The sequence below is a fragment of the Cricetulus griseus genome, chromosome 2 (genome assembly GCF_003668045.3).
Source record: "Cricetulus griseus strain 17A/GY chromosome 2, alternate assembly CriGri-PICRH-1.0, whole genome shotgun sequence".
Classification (NCBI taxonomy): domain Eukaryota; kingdom Metazoa; phylum Chordata; class Mammalia; order Rodentia; family Cricetidae; genus Cricetulus; species Cricetulus griseus.
Genome location: NC_048595.1, coordinates 256474647 through 256501728, shown reverse-complemented (window position 1 = coordinate 256501728; position 27082 = coordinate 256474647). Strand labels below are relative to the sequence as shown.

General features: G+C 41.0%; 2 protein-coding genes across 4 annotated transcripts in view; one reads left to right on the top strand and one right to left on the bottom strand.

Moving 5' to 3' along the window:
* Nucleotides 1-5346, bottom strand: part of Gopc (golgi associated PDZ and coiled-coil motif containing) — a 46132-nt gene extending 40786 nt beyond the window's left edge. Inside the window, exon 1 of one of the 2 annotated variants that reach the window (XM_027402102.2) lies at nt 4849-5346. In XM_027402102.2, coding sequence (XP_027257903.1) covers nt 4849-5136 — 288 coding nt within the window. In that variant the 5' untranslated portion in view covers nt 5137-5346. The remainder of the gene's footprint in view (nt 1-4848) is intronic. The other variant, XM_027402103.2, reaches the window with a different exon arrangement.
* Nucleotides 5347-5772: 426 nt separating this feature from the next.
* Nucleotides 5773-25999, top strand: LOC100760022 (nephrocan). 2 transcript variants are annotated; one of them, XM_027402100.2, is made up of 4 exons: nt 5865-5998; nt 11463-14502; nt 21848-22749; nt 25297-25999. In XM_027402100.2, the coding sequence occupies exons 2-4, from the start codon at nt 14314-14316 to the stop codon at nt 25742-25744; spliced, it is 1539 nt and encodes a 512-aa protein (XP_027257901.1). In that variant the 5' UTR covers nt 5865-5998; nt 11463-14313; the 3' UTR covers nt 25745-25999. The 2 variants fall into 2 exon arrangements, with proteins under 2 accessions (XP_027257902.1, XP_027257901.1); XM_027402101.2 differs by lacking the exon at nt 11463-14502 and having other exon boundaries at nt 5773-5998.
* The last annotated feature ends 1083 nt before the right edge of the window (nt 26000-27082 follow it).

Genomic DNA, 27082 nt, shown 5'->3' with positions numbered 1-27082 from the left:
GTTTCTCTACTCTATACCCTGTGGGGTAATATTTCTGTATTTCTTAGCTTAACTTCTATTAATCTATTATGTCTTAGGTTAAAAGTAATTTCTTCAGGGAGATGGAGATGGGGGGGAGTAAGAGATTCAAGGTCATCCTTGGATATAATTATGAGGTTGAGGCAGCCATGACTTCAAGAGATCCTGTTTCAGAAATAAAAATAAAGGAGCTGGGGAGATGGTTCAGTTGATAAAATATCTGCTATGCACGTATGTGGATTAGAGTTCAGATCCTGGCACCCAGGTAAAAAGCCAGGGATGGAAGGACACCTGTAACCCCAGGACTGGGAAATGGAGACAGGGCATCCCAGGGCCTTGCTGGCCAAACCAGTTTAACCAAATTAGCAAGTTCCAGGTTCAGTGACAGACCCTTCTCAAAACATTAGGAAGATACCTGTTGAGCTCTGTCCTTTATACACATGAGCAGCATACATGCATACACACGTGGGCACACACACATTCTCACAATAAACAAACAAAAGAGCACAAACTTAAAGCTGCATAAAACAAGTATATCATCAGCTTAACGTTAACCCAACTTCTGACCAAGGCTTAATACTTCTCTACTAATTGTAAAGAAAAAGGTCTAGCTAAAGAAACACACCCTGAGCAGAGCCAAAGAAACACACTTTGGCCTTGCAACCAGAATCAAAGAAATGCACCCTGTCCCTGAAACCAGTACCAAAGAGACACACTTTGTCCCTGGAATCAGAGTCAGTGAAAGAAATACACCCTGGTCCTACAATTTGAGCCTAAATTTGACTAAAAAGGACCACTGAAAGAAACACACTTTGGCCCTGAAACCAGAGCCAAATCTGACTCTAAACCTGTGCAGAAAACCAACCAATCCCTGAGCAGGAGATCTAGCCATTCTGAGCTCAGAGACTGAAATCTGACCAATCCCCACCCTGGAAATCTCCCTGGAAAAACTCTGCCCCTAAGAAGCCCTATATAAACCCTGTGCCTGTTCAGCTTCTGGCTGTTTGGGGTGTCCTCTGCCACCCTAGCAGAGGGCAGTCACTCCTAGATTCTTCCCTCCCAACAAATCTCTTGAATGAGATTTGGGTGAGACCTTCTTTTGCTGGAGCAGAGAAGACCCTGGGCAGAGCAGAGCAAGGCTATAACTGGAGAAACCTTCCCTGGCAAAGCAAAGTTGTTACACTGCACTCTCTGAGAGTCTGGAGCCGAACTGTAACAACTTCGCTGGTGAAATCCTCTCCTGCTGGAGCAGAACTGATAACACTGGGGAAGCCTTTCCCTGAAGCAGGGCTGCATAAGCTGTTATGCTTACTGTGACCTGTGGTATTCCTTGGCTCCCAATTGCCAGGATACCTTTCATTCTGAACTGTAACACTCAGTATTCCATGGCTCCTCAGTGCCAGAATCCCCATCTATCCCATCTGATCTGTCGAAATGCTTACACTAATGATTTGAACAGTAAATCACTTTAAAGAGACACTAATTCAGCTACTGTGAAAGAAGACATGTCATAGAAGGTATATTTTTTGATTTTGGAAAGAGGGTATCATAGCCCAGGACAATTCAATGTGTAGCTGAGAGTGCTCTTGATCCTCCTCCCTCCACCTTCGCAGCACTGGGATTATAGACAATGGCCCCATGCACAGCGTAGGTATATTGTTATTATTGTTATTGCCATTGCTACTGATATCATACTCTTGGATGACTCAGCTGGGCCTCAATCAAGCAGCCCACCACAGAGGAATTCTCAGGCAGGTAGGCAGTTTGAGAGATTTAATTTGAAATGGCACCACCTCCAAATAGTCTAATTTTTTTTTCAATCACCAACTATACACATATTTTGCAAAATATAACTTATGGCAAAAAGCTATGTGGATGGCATTTATAATTAATTTAGAAGGGAACTTATAGTTTTTTTTTCAGTAAATTTGTTTTCCTAACCACTAGATTAATGTGAAGTGTATTATTATTACCTAAAAACACAAGGAGTGGGTAAAAGTGGCAATTTGGAAGAATACAGAAGACCAATTTTTTTTTTTTTTTTCAGACAGGGTTTCACGTAACCCAAGCTAGCCTTAAACTTCTGATCCTACTGCCTCCACCACCTAAGTTCTGGGGTTCAGATTATAAATTACCCACATTAGAGTTATATGTGTCTTGAGAATATAAAAACAATTTACTATAAGATTGTTTAATATTAATCTCTAAAACCACTAAACTTGGTGTACATTTGTAAGTAAGCAGCTTCAAATATTCAACATCCATACAGAATAGATAAAAGAACTAGTTCATTTGCTTACAGGGACATAATTAAAACAGAGTAAGAAAGCATCAAAGCCTCTTACAAGATTTCAATCTCAGTAGATTGTCAACAGTTTATAGAGCATCCCCTGAAATTCTGTCTATGGTATACTAGGTATACTTGGAAAGGTGTGGCTAGGCATAGGTATTTTCATAGCAGTACACAACTATCCTTTGTAAACTACAGAAGATGTCTATGTGTAAAGATTAACACATGAATCACGTATAGTTGCTAATATATATAAACAACAAAAATCACCATTTTCTAAGATCTCTGAATCAAGAGTTGCATACCCCCTGAAAAACACACTCACACTGTAATATGCAAGCCTGTCTCTCCCTCTCCCTCTTTTCCAAGACAGGGTTTCTCTATGTAGCATAGGCTATCCTAGAACTTGCTTTGTAGAGCAGGCTGGGCTTGAACTCACATAGACCTGCCTGCCTCTGCCTCCCAGGTACTGGGATTAAAGGCATTTGATACCACACCAGCCTGAACATTTATTTTAAGAAATAATGCTACTTCCTAAGATGGGACATTAGACTTAAGAATATGTATGTACAATTTCTGAAAAATGGAGAACATGCATAAGTTATTACACACACACACACACACACACACACACACACACACACACACACACACACACTATTAGAGAAATATTCCTTTAAATTATTTAAGAATTTTAAAGAAGTTGAGTACCTACTATTCATAGAAAAATTATTTTTTTCAAAGTCAGATTTTATAGCTAACATCAGAAAGTATTACTGTTTAGCTTCCTTAGGTCATTAGAAATTGTTTTATTCTTTAAAAACCCGTTATCTCCAGGAAATGGCTAAAGATGTCAATGGTATGTAAGTTCTCTTGTGATAAAAGCTACTCGTCTTTGATCTTTAAAGCAAAATACTATTTTATTTTTTCATTTTATTTATTTATTTATTTTGAGTTTTTTGAGACAGGGTTTCTCTGTGGCTTTGGAGGCTGTCCTGGAACTAGCTCTTATAGACCAGGTCTTGAACTCACAGAGATCCGCCTGCCTCTGCCTCCCGAGTGCTGGGACTAAAGGCATGCGCCACCACCACTTGGATAAAATACTATTTTAAAAACCATCAAATGCACTTTTACTACTACCTGGAAACTCAGCTTCTAGAAATTACCATTCATTTAAAAAAATCAAGAGACATTTTCACGTATTTACACATAATACTTCTTTTTTGTTTGTTTGGATTTTTCTTTTTTTAGACGAAGGGTTTCTCTGTGTAACAGCTCTGGCTGTCCTGGAACTCGCCTTGTAGACCAGGCTGGCCTCGAATTCACAGAGATCCACTTGCTCCTGCCTCCCAAATTCTGGAACTAAAGGCAGGCCACCACTGCCCAACTATATTTAATACTTACATAAACACTTTCATCCCAACCCTTTCAAAAAGAAACCATGAAATCCTAAATATGTAAATAGATGCTATCAAATATTAGTGGCACCATGTTTTTCATGGTTAACTAATATGGAAGACTGATGACCAATAAGCAAAGGACAGGAAACCAATCTGGCATACACATTAATCTGGACACAATGGGTACTATCACTGTTACAGTTAGCAGTAATGAGGAGCTCTTTAGAAAGCTAAGGCACAAAGAACTTCACACATCACAGACTATCTCACTTTTTTTTTAATCCTCCTTAAAATGAAAGACCCATTCTCTATTTAAATTGTCTATTTCTAAAGTGCTTTCCACATACTGTTAATACACCATGATTACTCAATCTTGCAATACTGCCCTCCTTTAATTTCCCACACAAAATGGGAGGTATGGAGTTTTTGTTTTGGAATCTCCCCCACCCTTTGATTAGAGACCAAAGCAAAAGATTGTCTTTACATACTCTAAAATGTCTACCATTTGGGAAATACTGTAAAGTACAAACACATACACCTTCCATGTTAGAAGTTACTTGAATATTGACAGGGAGCTCTGAAGATGTATTTGCCTGTAATTTAAGGATTTAGTGTGAATGTAAACCGAGAAGGACCGTAGTAACATATATTCCATTACATTTCCCTAAGAACTTTCCCTTAAAGTTCATGCATGTCTCTGTACAGCCACGGACGTTGATCTGGGCTATTCGATGAAAATAATCAGAGCTGCATCTCTCCGGAAATATATCAATCTAGCTTATCATTATCAACGCAGATCTGCAAAACTCACACGTCCAAAGGAGGGCTGAGGTAGTATTCCCCGACAGAGGATGTTGGTTTGGTCTGTAATTTAACACTCACAGGGCAGATAGTGTGATTAGCTCCTGATCCCTCCTCAGTGAGATGCTGGGAGGTGTCGGTCTCCATCCTTGTCCTCCCCCACCCGCTCCTCATTCCTTTGCTTCAAACACGTATAAACGCACTCTCGATCACATTCGAAGCTGAGAGGTGCCCCCGTGGACAGTTTTACAGGGTCGTTTTCCTGGTGCGTAAAATGGGATCTAACGCCCTGGGACAGCCTGGGGTTGAATGCCATTACTGCCAGCCCCCGAGGCTCACCTCTAGCTTGTGGTTGATCTGGGACACAGTCTGGGCTTTGTGGCAAAGCTGCGCAAAGCAGGAGCTAAGGCTGGTCATCTTCTGCCGCCCCTCATAAGTGATGTCCGCCTGGTCCGGATCGATCTCCCCCAGGAGCAGATCCACATCCACGAAGGCCTTGTCGAACTCCTTCTCCAGCACCTCCAGCCACCGGAACATGGACACCCCGCCAGGGGAGACCCCCACAGGGCAGGAGGCCCCTCCTGGGCCGCCGCCGGCTCCCGCCGGGCATGGGCCGCCCGCCGACATGGCGCCGTCCAGGGCCTCGCCGACTGCTGCTCACCCTGGCCGCCCGCCCCGCGCGAGGGGAACTGCTGGCACCGCGGCGCCCCTCGCGAGCGCACTCAAGCTCCGCCGGTCCCCTCCCTTCCCTCGCGCCGCCAACGCCGGCAGGGCAGCTCCAGAGCCGCAGGGACAGCACGGCTGAAGCAGCGACGGCGGCACACGGAAGACCCGCCCGCATCCCGGCCCGCCCCCGCCTCCGCGCATGCGCAGCGGAGCCCAGAGCCAGCGCAGCCCCGAGGGAGGAAGTGGGCGGGGCCTCGTGAGACCTCGGCCAATGAAAAGCCTCCGCCTCCACGAGTCCGTCTGAGGCCATATTGACGACTGGCAAAACCCTGAGAAGCGGAGGGATGCTGCGAGCGCTTGCGAGTGGGAAAGGCCGGAGGAAAGGGAGGGTTCCGAGTCGCAGAGGGAACTGGCGACTCCGCCAGTTTGGCTTCACGGTGGGCGGGAACCGGTCTACAGTCATCTGGGAAAGTTGCTGCGGGGGCGTCAAAGGGCTCGGGTGGGAGCCCCGAGGGCCTTTGTGAGCATGCGCAATAGCCACGTTTTCCCTTTTCCTTTCCTGTGCTTGCTTAGGGCGGGGTGGGCGGGTGGTTGGGTACACTGGCTGTTCTCGGTAAACCTGACAGGGCATTCCAGTTAGAAACTGCCTGAAGCTGTCAGTGGAAGCTGCTGACCGGGTTTTGCTGGAGCAATGGCCTCTTCTTGTGTGGTTGACAAACCTGGGTTCAGGGCCTACAGGTTCTCACACGCTAGCTGCCCCACCTCAGTGGTGTTCCCTAATTTGGCAGCCTCGTTTCCAAAATGGACTTCGCTTAGTATTAAGGTAAAGTGAAAGCGTTAGTACTTGGCACGTGGCACTCGTCTTACTGTATCACAGATCATGTATTTCTAAAGCAGCTATTTGGGATGCTGTGATTATCTTATAAACTAGTATAGTGCCCTCCTTCCTGCGTCATTTACATATATTACATATTCATAACGTTGAATCACGTCCCGATTGAGGCACTGAGGACAAAATTTCTAATAAAACGACCCTCACTCAAACTGAGTATGTGAGATAATGAGGCTCGCACAACTTTTAATTCCAGCGTTATGCGCATTTGGGAGCATTTAGCAAGCGCTTTCTTTACATTCTGCCTCCCATGTCTTTCACTTCCACGCCTCCCCCTCTGTCTAGTCCAAGAGTAGACAGTCTGGAAGGGAAAGGAGAAGCCTGTCTAATTCGAGTAGGCACTGTGTCTCCTACGGGAGTATTTGGAGACTGAGTCCAGAATCTTGTAAGCTGTTCTTGGGACAGACCCTTCTAATCAACCATCAATCAAAAAGTGCACAGCCTTCTGTGCCTCTAAGCAAAGTAATACCATTAAGAATCAAGAAACAGATTTAGTTTGCACTGTGGGTACCAATGCAAGACTGGGTAGCATTAAGTAATAAAGTATTTTGGCTCCAGCAAACTTAGCTAAGCTAAACCTATGCGATCCTTCTTTTGACCGGAAAGCAGAGACCACCTCAAAAGGCCTTAGTACACAATAGTATAAAACTTCCCATCTTTTCACAAAATTGCTTATATTTTATTTTATGTATATGGGTGCTTTGCCTGATTGTATGATACTTCTATATACTACATGCATGCATGGTGCCCACGAAATCCCGAACAGAATACCAGATCCTCTGGAAATGGAGTTCCAGACGTTGTTAGCGATCATGTGAGTGCTGGGAACCAAATCCTCCTTCTGCAAGAACAGCCAGTGCTCTTACTGAGCTCTCTCTCCTGCCTATCCTCCCATGCAGGTTTGTTATATTTTCATGTGCAGTAATTTGCAAGAACATTGAGGAAGCTCCAGGCCATTTTCTCTAGTGATACTTTTTTTTTTGGCCAAGAACTTGAAATAAATGAAAAATTACTGTGTGAGAGTGGGAAAATACTTAAAACTATAACAACAATAACTTTCAGTTATTAAGAATGTTACTAAGAATGTGTCAGTTATTTCTTTGATTCTAAAAAAAACCTGTGGTAGGTATAATTTTTTTTATAAATGAATTGTAGACAGATTGAGCATTTTAGTAACGCCACAAAGCAGACATTTTAATATAGGTGTCTTTCTTACTATTCTTTCATAGTAACAATAGGATACAGAATGGGAACTCCATTTCACATTGCTGTGAAAAATTGGCAGATCAGTGCCAAAAACTGTTTTAGCCAATATTTCACAGGTGTATACACATACAACTATAACAACAAAAATGTATTTCTCATTATAATGTTCTTTAGATAAACCACACAAATATAAATTGTATTTCTTTTAAAATACTAAATTTAGTACTATTATGTGAGAGATTCTGCACAGCGTTTTGTGCTTATGGAACAGTGTTCTTAGGGATGACGAATATCCTAATTTTTCAGCATAGAACCCAGCTTCATTTCTGTCACAGCCTTCACAACTCCAAGAAATAATACCTTAGATGTCTCAGGTTAATTTCATGTCGTATTGTCCCTTCTTATTATCATTTGATGTAGCAGCTGCTCCATCCCATATGTTTACCATCTTGGTAGTCAGTGAGGATTTTAAATGCTCATGAGATTTCCTAATAGAATGTTTAGTCCACTTTAACTTGGGATTTTGCAATTCTGCAAGTCACAATAGAATAGGAGAGTGGAGAAAGGCTCAGTGGTCAAGTGCTGCCATCTGTTGTCAGAGTAGTCTTTCTACATTTGTGGCCTTGTGTTTGCTGGGGTTGGAACTTGTCATTTCAGTACTTGTGACTTTTGTTTTCACATGGCTTAAAAGAGACTGTGATATTTCTACTTTCAGTTGGATTGAAAGATACTTTGAGGCTCGGTGGTGGGGGCACACACCTTTAATCCCAATACTTTGGAGGCAGAGGCAGGTGGATTTCAGTGAGTTTGAAGTCAGCCTGGTCTACTAAGTCCCATGACAGCCAGGCAGGTCTGTTACACAGAGAAACCTTGTCTCAAAAAACAAAACAAAACAAAATTCTTCCAATAGCTCATAAATCATGCTTTTGTGATTTAAAATAACATAACACAACTAAAACTAGTCTGGTTTTATTTTGCCTTTATTGTTTTGAGACAAGGTTTTACTACATATCTTTGGCTGTCCTGGAACTTGTTGTATAGACGAGGCTGACCTAAAACTTCTAGCAATCTTCCTGTCTCTGCCTTAGGATTTCTGGGATTTAGACATGAGCCACCACACTCAGCTTGACGATCTTATTTTTTCATATTGCATTTCATCACTAAAGATAAACAGAGTGAAGACTGAGGAAAGTAGAGGCTGGTGTTTTCTTTGGTAGCTAGACAGAGGCTATGAAGTTAGTGAGCAGTATAGATTCTTCTAGAGTACCACCAACTCTAATGACACTGGGAAGTCTATAGAAACTTCCTTGCGCAGGATAGAGAGTCTATCTGTATTAAACTCTCCTCTGTTCCAGGCTTTATACTAAGCATCTCTTGTTCCCATTAATTTCCTGTAGCCCTGCCAGGAGTAGGAAAGGAGATTAAGTACTCTTGATAGTTATAAACAGTTGTATGAAGAATAAAGACATGCAAGGAAAGTTCACTGCCACTTTATTTGAGCAATCTGGGAAAAAAACTCAGAATATTGTATTTATTTTATATTCACTATATCTATTACATAAAATTGCTACAATTTATAATTTTAAGAAAGTCACACAAAAGAAGTAAACTTGAGCCTTTCTGGGCAGTTTGCTCAGCCTTATTCTTCCTCTGTTTCTTTTAATATAAATGAGGGAACTGATTGTTGTTGCATTCTTAAAACATGAGAATTTTAGTTGAGAGTTTTAGGATTAGCTCAGCCTCTCTGCCTTCCTTCTTCTCCTCATGTGAATCTATGGACTCCATTCCCATTTAAGTTTCTACAAATACTTGCAATAGCTCTTTGTGGTGTTCATATGAAACACCTTGGACTGTAAACCCTAATCTGTTTATACTGAAATCTCTGGTGCTGGCCTGGGAGATGGCCTAGTGAGTAAAATGGTTGCTGTCCAAGAATTAAGGCCTGAATTGAGACCCTCTTTTAAAAAGTTAGATGTGAGTCAGGCAGTGGTGGTGCATGTCTTTAATCCCAGCACTCAGGAGGCAGAGGCAGGAGAATCTCTGTGAATTTGAGGCCAGCCTGGTCTACAAATTGAGTTCCAGGACAGCCAGGACTGTTACACAGAGAAACCCTGTCTTGAAAAAAAAAAGTCAGATGTGGTGGTGTGCATGTGTGTGATCCCAGTATAGGGAAGCAGAGACAGGAGGCCTCTGGGTCTTTCTGGTCAGCCCATCTTGCTGAATCGGTGGTGTGCATGTGTGATCTCAATGCTGGGAGGTAGATACAGGAGGGCTCTGGGTCTTTCTGGTCAGCCCAACTTGCTGAATCAATGAGATCGGTTTCAGTGAGAGACCTTGATTCAAAAACTAAGTTGGAGAATGAGAAAAAAAGACACCTGAGGTCACCCATTAGCCTCTCTATATTCATTAATTGGTATGTGTATTTGCACACACAGACACACACACACACACACACACACACACACACACACACACACACACACACAAAGAAAAACCTCAAATTCCTCAAATTCTAACCTAAAATTTGGGCTACAGGAGGAATGCTGTAACTATGGATATCTTCGATAGTTAAGGTAGTCTACTATTTACCTGGGAAATTCTAAAAGCAGTTACTTTTCAAACATACCTTTGATACATGCAACAGAGCATAGCTAAATAGACTTTTATATTGTCTAATGGATTAGACATATTTCAAAAATACACATTAGTCTGTAAATTTTAAGTAATAGTTTTATAATTTAAAGAGAAAAGTTTATTTAACAATATTCTGTGTTATTTTAGCTTCAAGAATTATTTTTCCTGTTCCACAATTAAAGCTTCCTAGACACTATTTTGTATATAGACTTTTTGTATATAGAAAAGTTCTCAATCCCTGTTACTATATCAATTTTCCTTTGTACTGTTAAGACTAGCTTTAAGTTCTTCTCCACTGTGACCTGCTCCATACTCTTGGTTTACCCTCTCACACGGCTCATTATCTAAGGCCACTATCTGTGAATGGCTATCAGCATTTACCGGTCATCGATTCTTCCCCTTTATTCCCTGTCAAGTTGCTGTTTACTTCTCAGACTGCTGTCTTTACAGATCAAACACAAACTCCCCCTCACTAACCTCCCCAGTTTATGTTTCTAATAAGTTACTTCTATCAGCACCTTCCCTGCAGAAGCACATTTGGAATACCCTTCAACCCTTTCTTTGCTTTGTACTTTGATTTTAAAACATAAGAATGCTTCGACAGAACTTCTTTTGAGACTTTCTTTTGTAGCCCAGGCTGGTTTTGAACTCACTATTCTTCTGCTTCAGCCTCTTGAATGCTGGAACTGTAAGAGTGCACCATCATTCCCAGCTATCTTCATTTTATATGAGGAAAAAAATGAGGTGTAGAGTATTTTTTTTTCTGTTTTACTCTAGCACATTTGTTCAACATGCTTCAGAATAAACAATTTTGAAAGAATCATGTATACATTTTTTAAAAATCCTTAATTTCTTTTTAACCTAAGAAATCCATGTGTTCTTACTTTTGAAAAGCTTTCTGTTTAGCGTTTGGCTAGTCAGTTTGTAGCTAGACCATGAGCTGATACCCCTAGTGCCAGATCAGGTACAATTTAGGTAAGTCAATTTCTTTTCTGAATTTCAGTTTTCTGTGGATAGCAGGGAAGAGGTTATCGAGTATTTCATCTCTAAGTTTTCTTCTCATGTTGACATCCTGTGACAAAAATTAAAATTCATCAAAATGTCACAAACATGAGTGAAGTCCTCTATTATTCCTATTATAACAGGAATAATCATTTAAAAGAAGTTTCTACAGAGTTCTTCATGGTGCTTTTAGTGGTAATGGCTCCCAAAATATTATAATAAGATATTATGTAAGAGTGCAGGCCAATTATTTTTGATCCTTGATTTTAATAACTCAGGAAAGGTCAATATTCATTTGCGTTTTCTCAAGCTTTTATTTTTTTAAACAATGGCACTGCTGATATTTTGTATTGCAAAAATTCCCTCCTATGGATGATAGCCTGTCCTTGTAGGATGTTTATTGGCACCCTGCTTACTATCCACTAGAAGCCAATGAGAGTGTCTCTTCCTCTGCAATTTCATGTTTCACTTTGCAGATGACTCAGGAAGGGCCCTTATGCTATTGGACTCTATTCTGGTCATAACTTAAGGAAAACTTTCTTACCATGCCCAGGGATCCTGAAATCCTGCAAACCAAGGAGGAAGAATTCCTCGAAGCACTTAGGTGGCACTTGCCATAGTTTCCAGACACAACAGCCACATGGACAAAAGAAGTGGTGAAATCTACATCATAAATCAGAATACAACCTGGGAGAAGCTGCTGCTGAGAGCTCAAACCATTGTTACCATGGAGAGCACTGCTGATGTCAGGATCATCTCCTCTAGGAACACTGGAGCTTCACAGAGTTACTGCTGCCACTGGAATCCTTCCCATTGCTGGTTGCTTCATTCCTAGGCCCTTCATTAACCTGTTTCAAGCCACTTTGCAGGAGTCATGTCTTCTAGCAGTGACTGGTTCCACAACTGACTAGCAATCCCTTGCAGAGACCTCTCATGTACACCATTTCATGCAGCAGGAGAGCTCCCGCCAACAGTGTGATGGTGTGAATGAGGACTGACCTAAAGGAGTGAGAAGGAAGTGGATGGGCCTGCTGCAAAGGTTGTGACCATGGAGGAAGGTCAGGGTGTATGTAGGGTCTGTGCCACCTCCTGAGTTCACTGTCGCTCAGCCTGGGGTGGCAGACTGATCTGAAGATATGTAGGAGGCAGCTGAGCCTATTCCCTGAAAACTGGAGTGCCAAGGCAGCTACTGGGAACTGATCTGTAATTCTCACTGCTCAGGCCACTAAATGAATTGGAATGGAACAGGTCTCTTCTGCAAACTCTTAAGCATAAATGGAAAGAAGGTAGATGGAAAATAAAGTTTCTCAAAAAAAAAAAAAATACCTTGAGTAGAGAGGGAGAGTAAAGTTAAGTCAGGAAGGAAGCTGGTTTGAGAAGCTGAACCAAAGCCCAATCCAAGCCCAGTTCAATTACTTCCTTGAGACTGTTGTTTTCTGTGCTGAAAGATTAAACCCAGGTTCTGGGATGCATATTGAATAGAACTGTTGGGCAAATCATTGTATTTCCATGTTTGAGAGATACATAGTAATCCTTTATTGGCATTCCCTTCCTGCAGGAAACCTGGAGCAAACATCAAAAGTGCTCTGGGGTCCTCTGATGTAAAGAAAACATGGCTTATCCTTGGTCTTAGGGACTCAAGTTCAGGAACCAGAAACCTGAACCGTATGTGGCTACATCTTGCTCAGTATGTCAGGAGGAATAAGGGACTCCTATGGTTATTTTTGTTTTCTAACAGGGTCTTGCTATGTAGAACAGACTTGCCTGGAACTCACAATCCTCCTGTCTCAGACTCCTGAGTGCTGGAATTATGGTGCTCCATCATGCCAGGTCTATGGCTATGGCTATTTCCTAGCACAATAAATAAGTAAAGGAGCCCTTAGGGTCCTGATTAGATACTACAAACCATGAAAGCAATTTAAAGTCATCTGCTCAGCAGCATACACACACCTGTCTGGTGAGCACTTCTCATGTCCTTTCAAAGCCTAAGCATATAAAGGGGCTAGAAAAACAATGTTTAACTTTGGGACAGGACTAAAGCTGACTTTCTTCTCTTCTTGCTATCTTTCTTTCTTAAAATTTTTATTGCATTTCTGTGTGCATAGGGAGCAGGCATGCGGAGTCGGGACAGCTATTGTAAGTCAGTTCTCACCTATCAGCGACTAAATTCCGATTATCAGGGTTGTCAGCAAGTGCCTTTACCCATGGAGCCATCTCCACTGCCCTTTTTATTTTCTTCCAGTTTTTTTTTTTTAAATCAGCTATGTATCTTGATATTGGAAATTTTTGAAAACTTAAAAAGTAACTATTATTGCACAAAAGCAATAAGGCAGTTAAAGGTAGAACATTGATGAAAAAAACTTTTTTTTAATCACCCTTTGTCTCTGATAAAATTAAACAACAACAACAAAACCTACAAGCAAATAGGAAAGACACATAGTACTGGTACCCTGGCTATCAGATCAATCAGTTATCGGGTCAGTGGAACTGGTTTCAAATAGGGGCTTTTCTACATTAAATGGTTGCTCTGGAGGATTCTGCTGTGGCTGAGCAGCATGATAAAGCTCAGTTCTCTGTTAAACACTTCCAAAGGCCTCAGCAGGGACGTGCTGGGCAAGATAAAAAGGCACCCAGAGAATCACCCTGGATACACGACCCTGTCCATCTACACTCTTCCAAGATTTCACAATCAGCAAACCCCTCTGAAGAAAATAGAGGCCCTTTGTACCATCATTACAAGAAGATAAAGATAATAACCCTATTTAGTGTTTTGTTTTTAATAGAGTTAATATTTTTGAGTAAGAAAGATGTTTTCCTGAACATTGTATTTGGGTGAATTAACAGATAGATAAACCAAGTTCCTTATCTGCGGCTCTAAATATTTCACATTGCAATCCATTGTTTCATGTAGCAATAAAACAACACTGAAACAGTAACAAGTAGAGAAAAGGCCTGTTTCCCCTTAATAATTAATGTGAGAAGAACACACCTGCTTGCTTAGGTCCTGCAAAAAATGGTTTTAATACAGGGTCACAGAAAATGCAAAGGTTTTATGGCCCACTATAAACCAGCTCTTTGTCTTTTCCCACTAATTCCTTAGTGTCACATTTAACAAAACGAGGAAACTGCAGATAATAGCAGTGTTTGCAGATTAGACTCACAAGTCATAAATAACATAGGGTTTTGTTCACCTAGAGATATTAAGGCAGCTTATCAATGCTTAGGCCCTTCCCCTTTGTAATGATTGCTAACCCAGGCAAATGGAGCAAATGGGGTTTCCCCCCTCTGTCCTCTCACCCTGACAGAGTACACATTCATAAGATCCTGTTATCAGAGTCCATGGTATAAAGAGTACGGTGTCACCGAAACTGTTGCTTGCTACCCGCAACCTTCTGTGTTAGAAGATGCATTTGCTTTGCGCTTGTCTTCTTTGGTTCTCTCTTAGCAATGGCCTCAGCGCTGACTGTCCAGGGCGATGTAGCTGTGAGTCCATGCAGTTTGTACAATGCTACAGGCTCATGGAAGTACCTTCAGGCATTCCTTCCACCACCAAGAGTCTCTACATTAGCCACAGCAAAATCCAGCACCTTCAGGTAACTGTGTCGGTCTCCACTGAAGTAACTACAGTTTTATTCTTGGGGCAGGGAGTGGGTTGAGTGTGGGGATTTTTGACTTGACTCTTCTTATTCAGAAAGTGCTAATTGTCAGGGTGAGCTGTTGTACTACCTGCTTGCTGGGCAATAGGGAGATGCTCTATGCCTCTGGGGATCTCTTTTGAAGGAGTTAGTCACATACTCCCTGCCCCCAAAGTCAGAATTTTATTTCAATTTTTCTCCAACATTAAAAACCCAAGCTTTTACAAAGCACACATGAAGAATGGGCTCTTTCGCAAAGAGCACACTTCACGGAGAACAAGCCCTTTCAAAGGAAAAGGTTTCATGAGTTAGCAGAACAGAGCATCAAAAAACTATCAAGATGAACTGGCAGATCAGACTCACTCATATGAATTCACATCCAGTTGGGTTCCTGGTCTTTGTTAGAACCTAGGTGGAGATGCTTGGCTTTAATTTGTCAAGTTACTTGCAGTTTTCATGATGTGGCTTGAATTATGACTTCAATTTTCTAGTTTCTGTATCCAGAGGACACTGGACACAATATTACAGATTTGCCTGAATTTTATAAATTAAAAGACATTTATCTTTGATCTTTGGTGTTCTGGAAGGTATCAGGAGACAAGGCCTGTCTCTAGTTAGATGCATGACTATCTTAGACAAGCTGCTAGCAAATCTCTGCCTTGTTTTGTTTGTTTGTTTGTTTGTTTTTGTTTTTTCTTGATGAAGTGAGAAGGCTGCATTAGATAGGTCCTCTTCTAGATAGAAAAGTGGCTGTCTGATTTTCCCTTCAGTATTCGCTGCTACTGGCTCAGAGGACTAAGCTCCAAGACAAGGAAATAGTTCTCTGAGAACTAGAGAACTAGACTCTCTCTGAGAGAGTTTAGGTGAGGCTATGTCCCCTCCAACTGGAGGTACCTATGCACTTTCATTTGGTTGTGAATTTTTCCTTGTGGTGTCTTAGTTTAACATAAATGTCCAGGCTCAACAAGTACAACTATCTGCATCTATTTGCTTTACTCTAATAGTACCTAATACCAGAGAGCAAATCTGACCTTGCCTGCTGGGTCTTAGCATTTAAACAAGGCAGCTGGGTAAATGTGAGACACTTAAATATTTGTTCTGCAACCTCAGCTGCCTGCAGAGTCTGGTAACGATTCTGCCACTTTGTTGTCTATTGATGACTCATCAAAATCTGTTCTTGAATGAGCCAATCTGTCACCTGTTTAGACTTATTGAACAGTAGTATTGCCATCTCCATGACTTTAAGGGCAGGTCACATCAAAAAGATTGATGAAAGACAGATTGTTTTGTTGAGGAAACAAAGAGCCCCAAGTGACCATATTTCACTTGTACACAGTGAATACAATGTATATTCTTTTTAATTAGTGTGGACTTAACAGAATTAGGTGCACATATGTAAAGAAAACCATCTTTGAGTAAAGCCTCAGATTATTAGTAACTTAATTATAAGCACTGATATAAATAGCATTTAATGGGTTTATTATTTGTTCATGCAATTTAACTGTGTTTGGGATTGTGATGAATCTCATGCTTGAGATTCAGGATAAAGGACTAAAAATTCTGCTTCTGACCTTAGTATAAGAGGAATTTTTCTTATTGGATTTACCTGTAAATTTGCCCTATTTCTCTGAGGTTCATGCTTTTGGCCCATACTTGTCTTCCTTTTCCTTTTGCCCACTTTACACTACATGTCTGGTCTCTTCCCTGTTAAGTCGTTGTTTTCCCCACCACTCTTCTTGGGAGTCTTTAGTCTCCATGTGATGCCTCGTCTAATGCCCCACTCTCATGCCTCCTTGTTTTCAAATGTATCTTTCCTCGGTTCCTCAGCCATCTTAGTTCTGTCACTTGGTTCTATGAAAATCATACGCCACACTTCCACTCAGAAAATCCTGACTTCTTCTCCCCTCACTTGCTTCTCTCTTACCTTATGGAGACTTGGAACCCTAAATTTACCCGTATTTTCCCAGATACTGTCTATTTCCCATCTCCCTCCTTTCTCTGCTGCTTCTCTTTGCAGTCCCACATTTAATTATCTAAACACCCTTCCAGCAAGGCCTCACCCTAAAAAGAGGGTGCTAATTCTCCTTTGTTTCTTCTATACCTAGACAAGTAGATGCTGCTGGAGATGTTCACACAATCAGATGGTTTGGAGCCACCATGAATACAAGGTCTCCAACCTCATCTGTGTCCATTCTGCTGACAGATCATGACAAAATTCCATCTTCCTTCATTTCTTCTCAGTGTGTACTAATTCTATGTTCTTCTCACCTCTACCCAGACCTTGCTCTGGTATTCTCCACCCTGACATCAGCAGTAGCCATTTCCTCCCTAGCTCTTTCATCTAAGTCACACATCCGTTCCTCTTATTACAACAGTGAAGTCCTCCTAATTTTGGTCCTTTTTTTTCCCCTACCACCTCCCTTGATTTCCCAATTCTACACCTATCTCAACTTCTTCACCTCATTTTTTTTTTTGTTCTGAGACAGGGTTTCTCTGTGTAGCCTTGGTGTCCTGGAACTTGCTCTGTAGACCAGGTTGGCCTCAAACTCACAGAGAACTGCCTATCTCTGTCTCCTGAGTGCTGGGATTAAAGATGTGAGCCACCACCGGCAAAGCTATTCCTTTAAAGAAAATTGTGTGTGTGTGTGTGTGTGTGTGTGTATGTGTGTGTGTGTGTGTGTATCCATGTGGAAGTCAGAAGGCAACTTGTGGGAGTTGGTTCTCTCCTTCTACCATGTGGGGACTGGGGCTTGAACTCAGGTCCTTGGGCTTGGCAGCAGATGCCTTAACCCACTGAGCCATCTCTCAGGTCCCGTCTTCTTTAATTCTCTGCTGTCTGGCTCTTTCCTATTCCATGTAATTAAAATTCTAAATCCTGGTGGCATACTTCCATTTTCCAGAAATTTGCTATCTCTTGCCCTTTGTGAAACTATATATACACACCTCTCCATTTCATCTTTTTTGTTCGTTTATTTTTCCTCTATGGTTCTCCCTCCCCTTCATCCCTTTTGGAGTTTCTCAACAAGTCCTAATTATAAACAATGTCCTTATGTGACCTCAGTGTATCTCAGTGGTGATGGCTCCTCTACCTGAATCTCTAATACAGAGCTTCCCCCATATTTCAGATTTATTCAGCTGTCACTGGGATTCTTTACTTAGATATGAATGAGGATCTCAAAACAACAAGCTCAAACTGAATTTAGTCTTTCTCCCTATACTTAAAGTCTTCTGTGATTGGCTTCTTTCACTTGACAGAATATCCTCAAGGTTCATCCATACTGTAGCCTACTTCAGAATTTCCTTCCTTTTAAAGGCTGTCTGGATTTTAATATATATATATATATATATATATATATATATATATATATGATAGGTTGTTATCTACAGTAGTCATCAGACGTTGTATTGTTTCTTCACTTTGTCTATTGTGAGGCACAGTGCTATGAATACTTTTGTTTCAGAACAGAAGCTTTTGTATGGACCTAGATTGTCTCTTCGGTATCTACATAGGAATAGATTCTTTTTTTTCATGAGATGGGGACTCTCCCAGCATGTTGAATAACTGTTGGACTATCTTTCACAGTGGATACATGATTTATATTCCTGTAGCAAATTTGACACTTCCAACCACTCCACATCCTCACCATCCTTTATCAGCTCCTTTGTGATGTAGCCATCTTAATATGTGCAGTATCTTGTTGCAAGTTAGATTTTTGTTTGTTTGTTTGTTTTTCAAGACAGGGTTTCTCTGTGTAGCTTTGGAGCCTGAACTAACTCTTGTAGACCAGGCTGGTCTCAAACTCACAGAGATCCTCCTGTCTCTGCCTCCGAAGTGCTGGGATTAGATTTGTACTTCCCCAGGGACTAACAACATTGAACTTTTTTTCATTTGCTTTTTGGTCATTTGCATACTGTTTAGGGGGAAGTATAAATGCAAATTCATTGCTTATTTTTTAATTGGGTTACTTGTACTTTAATTATCAACTTGTAAGCATGCTTCAGATACTCCAAGTACAGGTCTCATATTAGAGATATTACTTGCAAAGTTTTTCTTCCAGTCTGTGGGCTGATTTTCATTTTTTAAATAACATCCTTTCAATACACAGATGTTTTTAGCTTTGAGTGGGTCTGGTTTCTCTTTTGTGTGTCTGTGTTTCATTTGTGCTTCCAGCTTCATATCTAAGATGCTTCACCTCCATCAAGGTCAAGAATATTTATGCCTATAATTTCCTCTGAGAGTTAATAGTTTTAGCTCTCACGTTTAGTTCCACAATCTACATCTAGTTAATTTTTACATGTGGTATGAGAAAGGAGTCATCCTCACGCCTTTATATCTCCATCTTTTTCTATTGCTATTCTCTAACACATATTTACTTCAAGCCACAATGAAGTACTTGATTGTACTGAAGGAAAGACACGAAAAACATGTGATGCCAAAGTACCATGTGAACACTGCCAGGCACCAAGTTCAATCCTCTTTTGGGTGGTGCAGATTCAGTTCAGTTCTTTGGGTCCAGTCTGTAAAACAGAACTAAATCACCCCACTAATATCAAACTTCTACAAGCCCAAGTTGATATATTTTCTTCTACAGAAAAGGTCAAATGTGAGTATAGTTGTTGGTCAGTTAAAATTATTCTAACGTACATTATTTCTTATTAGTATTAGTATTAGTATTAGTGTGTGTGGAAGAGAAGTTATATCAGTTTCCAACTGGGTAACTTAACATTGGGATTACAGGTTATTTTTTACTATCTTTCCACATTTCCCCAGAGCTTTAAGATAATTGATAAAGGACAAATGTTACTTTCACAATCAGAAAAGAATCTGCTTGCTGGTTGCTTCATACTTGCCAGAGCCACCTCTTTGTGGGATTGGCAGTTTTGTGATATATTGGACCTACAAAGAGTCCAAGGAGAATGTGTGTGTGGCACCCTGATGGTTGGACCACAGTCTGCCTCAGACTGAAGCCAGAAACAAAGCCTCTCATGGGAAGAGCAGTGGGGGCAAACCTGCCTCCATACCATATCACTTGCTTTGTCTTATTAAGAAACCGGAATAAGCTGCCAGCCACGCTAAGGTTGGCTGTAGGGCAAATGCATCTCTTTCCACTTTTGTAAGCACATCCTTGCTGAGGTCATGGAAAGGGGAAATCCTGTCTGGCAAATTCATTTTCCCATTGTCAGCTCAGCAAACCCATCCCCGGTGCTCAAAATCAGAGGATGACTTCTTCATTGTAGTATCACCAGAATTCTACTCTCTAATCAAATATGTTACAACCATAAGGTTCATAAAAATACACACTTGAATAAGAAACCTATGCTAGTAACCTTTCCACCTGCTGTCTGCATATGCTTGAGAAAGCAATTTCAGTCTTTCTTTCCTTCTTTTTATTTTTTTGAGACAGGGGTTCTCTGTTTAACTCATTCTGGCTGTCCTGTAACTCACTCTGTAGACCAGGCTGGCCTCAAACTCAGAGATCTTCCTGCCTAGTGCTAGAATCAAAGGCATGTGCCACCACAGCCTGGAAATTTCAATTTCTTAAGCCTTGGCTCTCCTCTTTGAAGAGTCATAATCATACTTTTTAAAAATTAAGCAGTAAATCTTTTTGGTTGTGAGCCTAGCCTTTAACGGCTGAGCCATCTCTCCAGCCCTAAACAGTAAATCTTAAGAAAATGGTGGCTATTTTAGCTAATAGCCATCAAAACTAATCCATGCTGACTCTGACAAAAACAATAAGAAAATGTTTTCCATGCTTGATAAAGGAAAAAAGCTAGCTACTAGATTCAGTTAGGATGTGGCAACATCTATTTATTATCCAGGCCACTCTCTATAACATCTTAAGTAGAAGTGAAGGCAAATTGAAACTTGGATGACATGCTGTGTCTAGTTCCCAAATGAATCACCCATTTGGATCCATGCAAATGACTCTTAGAGATTGTCAGGGTTTGTGGTCAGTCACTGAGAATAAGTAGAGGATACAACAGATCAGAAAGTGAAGGTCCATATTTATTTCTGACTTTATATAAAAGATAAAGACATAGGAAAGTTCACTTCAGAGTACAGCATGTAAATGGAACAGGCTAGTTACTTTTCGAGGAGGGGAACTGAATCACGCCATTGAAATGGGCGACCTGGACAAGATAATTTATAGAATACCTGTTTTTTTCTAAAACTGTGTGGATTTGTGTCCAGATCTGGAGTTCCTTTTGATTATAGGCCAAACACAGTAAAAATGGTCTGACTGAGGAAGGGTAAGCTTTGGAGTCCATAGACCTTGTGGATCTTCTCATTTACTACTTCCTAGTGTTCTCATGTCAACACTCACTTATATTGGCAATAGCAAACTTGAAATGCTGTTGGGGGTCTGTGGGAATATTTAAGAAAGTGCACGGCAGCAGTAAATACTGAGCAAGAGCAAGAAAACACTTACTGTGACAATCAGGACTAATCAATGTAGCTGATGGGTCTTGAGAAAGGGCTGAACACCAGCAGCAATATATACGTCAATACCAATGTGTACTGCAAGGACACACGTATACATATACATGTTTCTTTGGGAATCTTTTTCATTGGTGAAGTATAAATTGGGGATAGGAAGTAGTTAGGCTTATTTGCCAAATTAAATATAACTGAAAATCTTCTGAGTAATGTCCCAATGACAGAAGAATCTGTGACATTCAAGTTTTTCCTTTTCATGTTTTTCCTCTTGTAGTCTTAGTTTTTATTATAAAAACTTTTTACAGTTCAGTTTTGTAGATTGTTTAACTTCTGGCTATTGTAATGCAACAACAGGACACTCTAGGGCATGAAACATTGTGCAATTTTTAAGTACTGCTGCATAGAAAAAAATTTCCTGGGTCAGAAAAAAAGAATGTAGCAAGAGTTGACCAATACCACATATCTGCCAATAGTGTGTGAAAGAATGTTTTAAATGTCTTACACTAATGGAAGCTGTATTAGTCAGGTTTCTCAAGACCTATGTTGGGAGGAACATGTGGAGGGGGATCCAGGAAGAGCTGAGGTTGTGGGAGCAGTAGCAAAGATAATGGTCTACATACTTTATAAATGTGTCTGAAATTTCCAAAGAAGTTAAAAACTTATCTGGACTTTACTCGAAGTTATTATTCTAAAAGATAATTAAAAAGGAGCTCAAGAGGAGGTCTGAAATATCAATGGTATTGCAATGATAATGTGTACATTTTTGGTCAGAATTTTAATTTATCTCTCCATTTTCTTTTCTACTCCCTTCTCTCTGTCATCATCATCACTATTACTGCTGCTGTTGTTGCTGCTGTTTTATAGCTGTCTAACTTCACTGGACTGTTGGCTCTGGAAGATTTTATTCTGCTGGCCAGTGGAACAGAGTCTGTAGAAAATGACACGTTCAAAACTTTGAGTACTTTAAGAACCCTAGAATTTTGGAAAAATAAATTGAGACGAGTCCCCAGTGCTCTCCCAGCCAGCCTCGAAGTGTTAAAATTAAATGAGAATTCGATATGTGCTCTACATGCATCAGATTTTGAAGGACTGAAGAAATTAAAAGTGCTTGAACTTAAAAACAACTTGATCTCTTCCCTGTCTCCCAGCATGCTCCCCTCACTCATCAGTCTGCGAAGTTTGATGGTGGATGGAAACAATATAGAGTCGCTAGCTGGACCACTCAGCCTTCCACATCTGAAGTACATGAGCGTGGAGAACAACAAACTCCATCTTATACCAGGGAACGTCTTCACTTCTCTGCAGAATTTGCAGTTTCTCAGTTTCAGTGGTAACTTTCTGACTAAAATTCCTACAAATCTACCCAAATCCTTGCTATCTTTAAAGATGGAGAGAAACCAGCTCAAAGTCGTTAGATTTCGAGATGTGAGACACTTGGAGAACTTGTCCCGTCTTTACCTGTCAGAGAACTTCCTGTCTTCCATTGACGGGGTGCAGCTGCTTACCAATTTAACTACTCTTGAGGTCTCCCAAAACCGGCTTCAGACGTTGCCTCCCAGGCTACCGGCAAGGTTGCAGAAACTTGACTGTAGCAGTAACTTCATTCAGAAAGTGGCAGCACCAGAGTTCCAGGACCTCCGAGACCTGAAGCATCTGTTCCTAGACAACAATGTCGTCAGCGTGTTTGAGGCTGGAGCCCTTCAGAAGTGTTCTCAGCTGTCTAACCTGGCCCTGGAGCAAAATCTGCTGTTGTCCATACCTCTGAGGTGAGTGGACACTGTCATTTACTGTAGCAGTCTGCAGGCACTGGGACACATCAGTTGCCCAAGCAGAGTCATCAGTCATAAAATAAAACTAGGGGTTAGGGATAGATGTTTCCAACAGAGGTTGAGAATCCCCAGCCTGCAAACCAAATCCACAGAGGATTAATTTTGCTGATGGAACAATAGATATGGGTGATGCGACACTGACAAAGACAATATGAATACAGTGTAAAAAGTATGGCTTGATTTCTAAGTGTGTGGAATGCATAACTGGCTGACTGGGCCTGGGGATCCACTAGCAAAGACACCAGGAAACGTGGATGGGGAATATTTGGTAAGATATTTTTAGTTTAAAAAGCATCAAAATAGCACTTACATGGAAAAAATTAGTATCTGCAATTACTTATTGGGGCGCCTCACATTCTTGGTTAAAGCAGTCTCTGCGTATCCATTTGTGTCTGTGTGAGTGGGTGAGTCCATCAGTCTTGGTTTTCAGCTTTCTTCTTTTTCTCTTCTCTCCTTCTAGCCCCTCCTCTCCCTCCCTCTCTTCCTCCCCACCCTTTCCCCCTCTCTTTAACTCTTCCTTCCCCTCTTTCTATTTTCCTCTTTCTCTTCCTTTCTCCTCCACTCACACTTCACAGCTTTCCTTTCCAAATACTCTTCCCTCCATACAGAATTCACTGCAACTGTTTCCTTAACTACTCACCCATCCCCCTAACCACACACCCATCCCCTTAACCACAACCCATCCCCTTAACTACTCACCCATCCCCTTAACTACTCACCCATCCCCTTAACTACTCACCCATCCCCTTAACTACTCACCCATCCCCTTAACTACTCACCCATCCCCTTAACTACTCACCCATCCCCTTAACTACTCACCCATCCCCCTAACCACACACCCATCCCCTTAACCACACACCCATCCCCTTAACTACTCACCCATCAACTTAACTACTCACCCATCCCATTAACTACTCATCCATCCCCTTAACTACTCACCCATCCCCTTTACTACTCAAACATCCCCTTAACTACCCACCCATCCCCTTAACTACTCACCCATCCCCTTAACTACTCTAACATCCCATTAACTACTCACCCATTCCCTTAACTACTCACTTATCCCCTTAACTTCTCATAGTCTAGTCATAAATTTACATATGTGTATGTGTTTATGTGGAGCATATGTCAAGGCTCATGTTTGGAGGGCAGAGAACAACTTGCCAGAGTTTGTTTTCTCCTTCCATCATGTGAGTCCTGGGGATTGAATTAAGTTGTCAGTCTTGGCAGTAGGCACCTTTATTAGCTAAGCCATCTTGCTGGTACCTGGCCATTATTTACCTTTAAGACATAGCATGTTGTTTCTTATATCTATTTTAAAAATTTTAAAATCTTTTCAACACTTAAATAAAAGGTCTTCATGTCCTGCCCAGTATCTTTATCAAGTTTCTTATAATTAATAAAACAGTTTCTGGTTTCCATACACTCCCAGGGCACCCATTTTACCTAGTTCATTGTTATTTACAGAGAAAGTCAGGAAAAGAAGAATTATCTTTAATATGTACAGATTTTTTTCTGAGCTGGAAATTTTTATTGTGTAGTGTCATATCTGTACCCAGTACAAAACATCAAAAAGTGGTTTTTACCTAAAGAAACATTAATATTTAAAATATATAGAGGACAATTTGAGCATTGAGCTTCTACTTCCTCTTTCCTGCCCACTTTCCATTGTGGAAAGATTTTATTTATTATGTATATACTGTTCTGCCTGCATGCCAGAAGAGGGCACCAGATCTCATTACAGATGGTTGTGAACCACCATGTGATTGCTGGGAATTGAACTCAGGAACTCAGGAAGAGCAGTCAGTGCTCTTAAATTCTGAGCCATCTCTGTAGTCCCCCATGTTGTTTTAAAATCATCTTGTCTCAGCTTTAAGATGTCTCCTATGTTTACTGTGTGATTACTGTGTGACATAGCTACAGAGGCTTCCTCTTCTTTTGTCTTTTGACTTTGAACACAGCTTTTGTGATGCAAAATTTTTTAAGTTTATTGATTTATCAGTTTTTAATAGTGTCAAGATTTTTGAGTCACAGAAGTTTTTTTATAGAATTAGTATTTTAAATTTTTGATAATATTTTATAATCACACAATAGCTCATTATTTTATAATTTCTAAAATACTGGACATTAAGGTTTTATTGCTTTTTGCTATTTCAATTCAATAACGTTACTCTTTAAAATAAATCTTTATTCATTTTTCATATTATTTCCTGGCTGGAGTCATGGCATTATTTAAACTTGCTACATTTCATTACATTGTTTCTGAAATGGGACCAACTGATGATTTCCTCAACAGCTTTTAGTATATCTTTGGGAGAGGAACGTTTTAAAGTTTAAAAGCAAATCATTTTGTAATTTCATACCTCAAAACATAACAGCTTGTTTTCCACCTTGAGAAGGGATGGAGCTGCACAGAGAAGTGTTGCCTTGGACGATGGTTGACGGTAGCACCCTCCTCTCTCATGCTGTTTCTTAACTTTGCAGGCTTCCTAAGACCCTGGCTAGGCTGGACCTCAAGGGCAATGCCATCCAGAACATGTCTGAGAGGGAGCTCAGGGACCTCAAACTGCTTCAGGTTCTCAACCTGAGGAACAACAAGATCTCCGCCTTAGACCTCAAGGCGCTGGAGGGGCTGCCTCGCCTCAGGCACCTGTACCTGGATGGAAACCCCTGGAACTGCACCTGCAGTGTCCTACGAGCTAGGGAGGTACTGAAGGCCAAGGGTACGGACGTGAAAGGAGGACAGTGTGCGGCCCCAGCAGAGCGACAAGGGGAGAGCTGGATGTCTTCCAAGAAGATCGTGAGGCAATGCGAGCATCACTTACACCAGAACGAGAAAAGCAAAGAGAACAAGAAGAAATTAAAACTGGAAGACTCTTCCAGCAGCAGACTCAGCATGGACGACGACGATGACGATTATGAAATAGATTAGAGATAAGCTTTGTTTTCAGTTTAGAAAAATGATTTTTAATGTTCACTCTTAAGCAGAAATGCGCCATCATTTAGATATGCAAGCCACCTTTGTAAATGTTTTTTTTTTTTGTTATTTTTGAAGATGAAATAAGGGTTAAGATTAGTTTAAATGCGGGAGAAAAGAAACAATAGATGTGTTTCCCATTTTGAAACAGTTTGTGTTTTAGTCTGCAACCTAAGCAAATAATGTCAAATAAAATTATCATTTAATCAACTTCCCATGAACAGAGTATTTAGTTTTATCAAATAATTGTTGATGTTTTTATACAAAGCTGCTAATGGCCTACACTATACACTTCTACTATAAGCAGTAAGAACAGAGTGACCAAGTGTGAAAGAACTTACTAGAACAATTCACAGTGATCCACAGAATCCTTGGAAAAGCTGAGGAGTCTGACAAGCACAGCTTGTTACCTCCTCTCAGGAGAATGAAATACCTAGGAGACAGGCAGGTAATCAGCAGGAAATGTTTTCATGGTTTCTGAGGCAGCAATGCTGGTTGTGTGGTATGAGCATGTAGCAGAGGCCTTGCTCACCTCACGGCAATCAGGAAGGAGAGAGAGAAGGGAGCCACCCAACTGGACATGGCTTTCAACTAATCCAATCGTCTGACTTCCTCTAACTAGTCTCCTCTACTTCAAAGTTCCATCATTTCAATGCTGGGATGGGTGGGGTGGATAGGGTAGGAGGGGATTTCAGGAGCCATTTCAGGTTCAAAAGTGGAGCTAGGCACCAGCTCTACTTGAGGGACTCACACAGACGTATACAATGGAGACATCCTTGGCTTCTCCAGGGCTCTCCTCTCTGGAGACTAAAGCACCTCTAGTACTTCCAGAGTCTGCTTAGAGTTCTATCCTAGGAGGTGGTAGACAGGGAAGCCATTTGGCCTAGTTTGACTCCTGTTTGCCTAGGGGACAGAAGGTCTTTACCAAAACCCAAAGAAAAGCAGAAGAAGAACTGTGAGTTAGTGGTGTATTATCACAGATGTTGCTGTACAGGCTTTGAGTTATAACATTCAGTTTCTCCAAGTTAACCACAGTCCTTCCTTCTGGTTAACTATATGCTCTTGAGGGTTGCTTGTCAGTGTATGGAGGCACACAGATGGTAGAACAGTACTTTTCTACCAGTCCATTTCTGTGTACAATCTATTTGTGAATATAATTGAAACCCCATTCAAAGTTAGTTTTTGTTCTCATTAGTAAAAAAAAAAATTTAAGCAGTTAAGAAAGTTTTCTATCAAATACTTCTCATGGCAGATAAATAAATAGGGGTCAGGAAGTTGGGCAAAGAAGCCCAA

Coding starts and splice junctions, on each gene's coding strand:
- LOC100760022 (XM_027402100.2), top strand. CDS start 14,314: ATGCATTTGCTTTGCGCTTGTCTTCTTTGGTTCTCTCTTAGCAATGGC. Junction 14,503..21,847: donor GCAAAATCCAGCACCTTCAG/GTAACTGTGTCG, acceptor GCTGTTTTATAG/CTGTCTAACTTCACTGGACT. Junction 22,750..25,296: donor CTGTTGTCCATACCTCTGAG/GTGAGTGGACAC, acceptor TTAACTTTGCAG/GCTTCCTAAGACCCTGGCTA.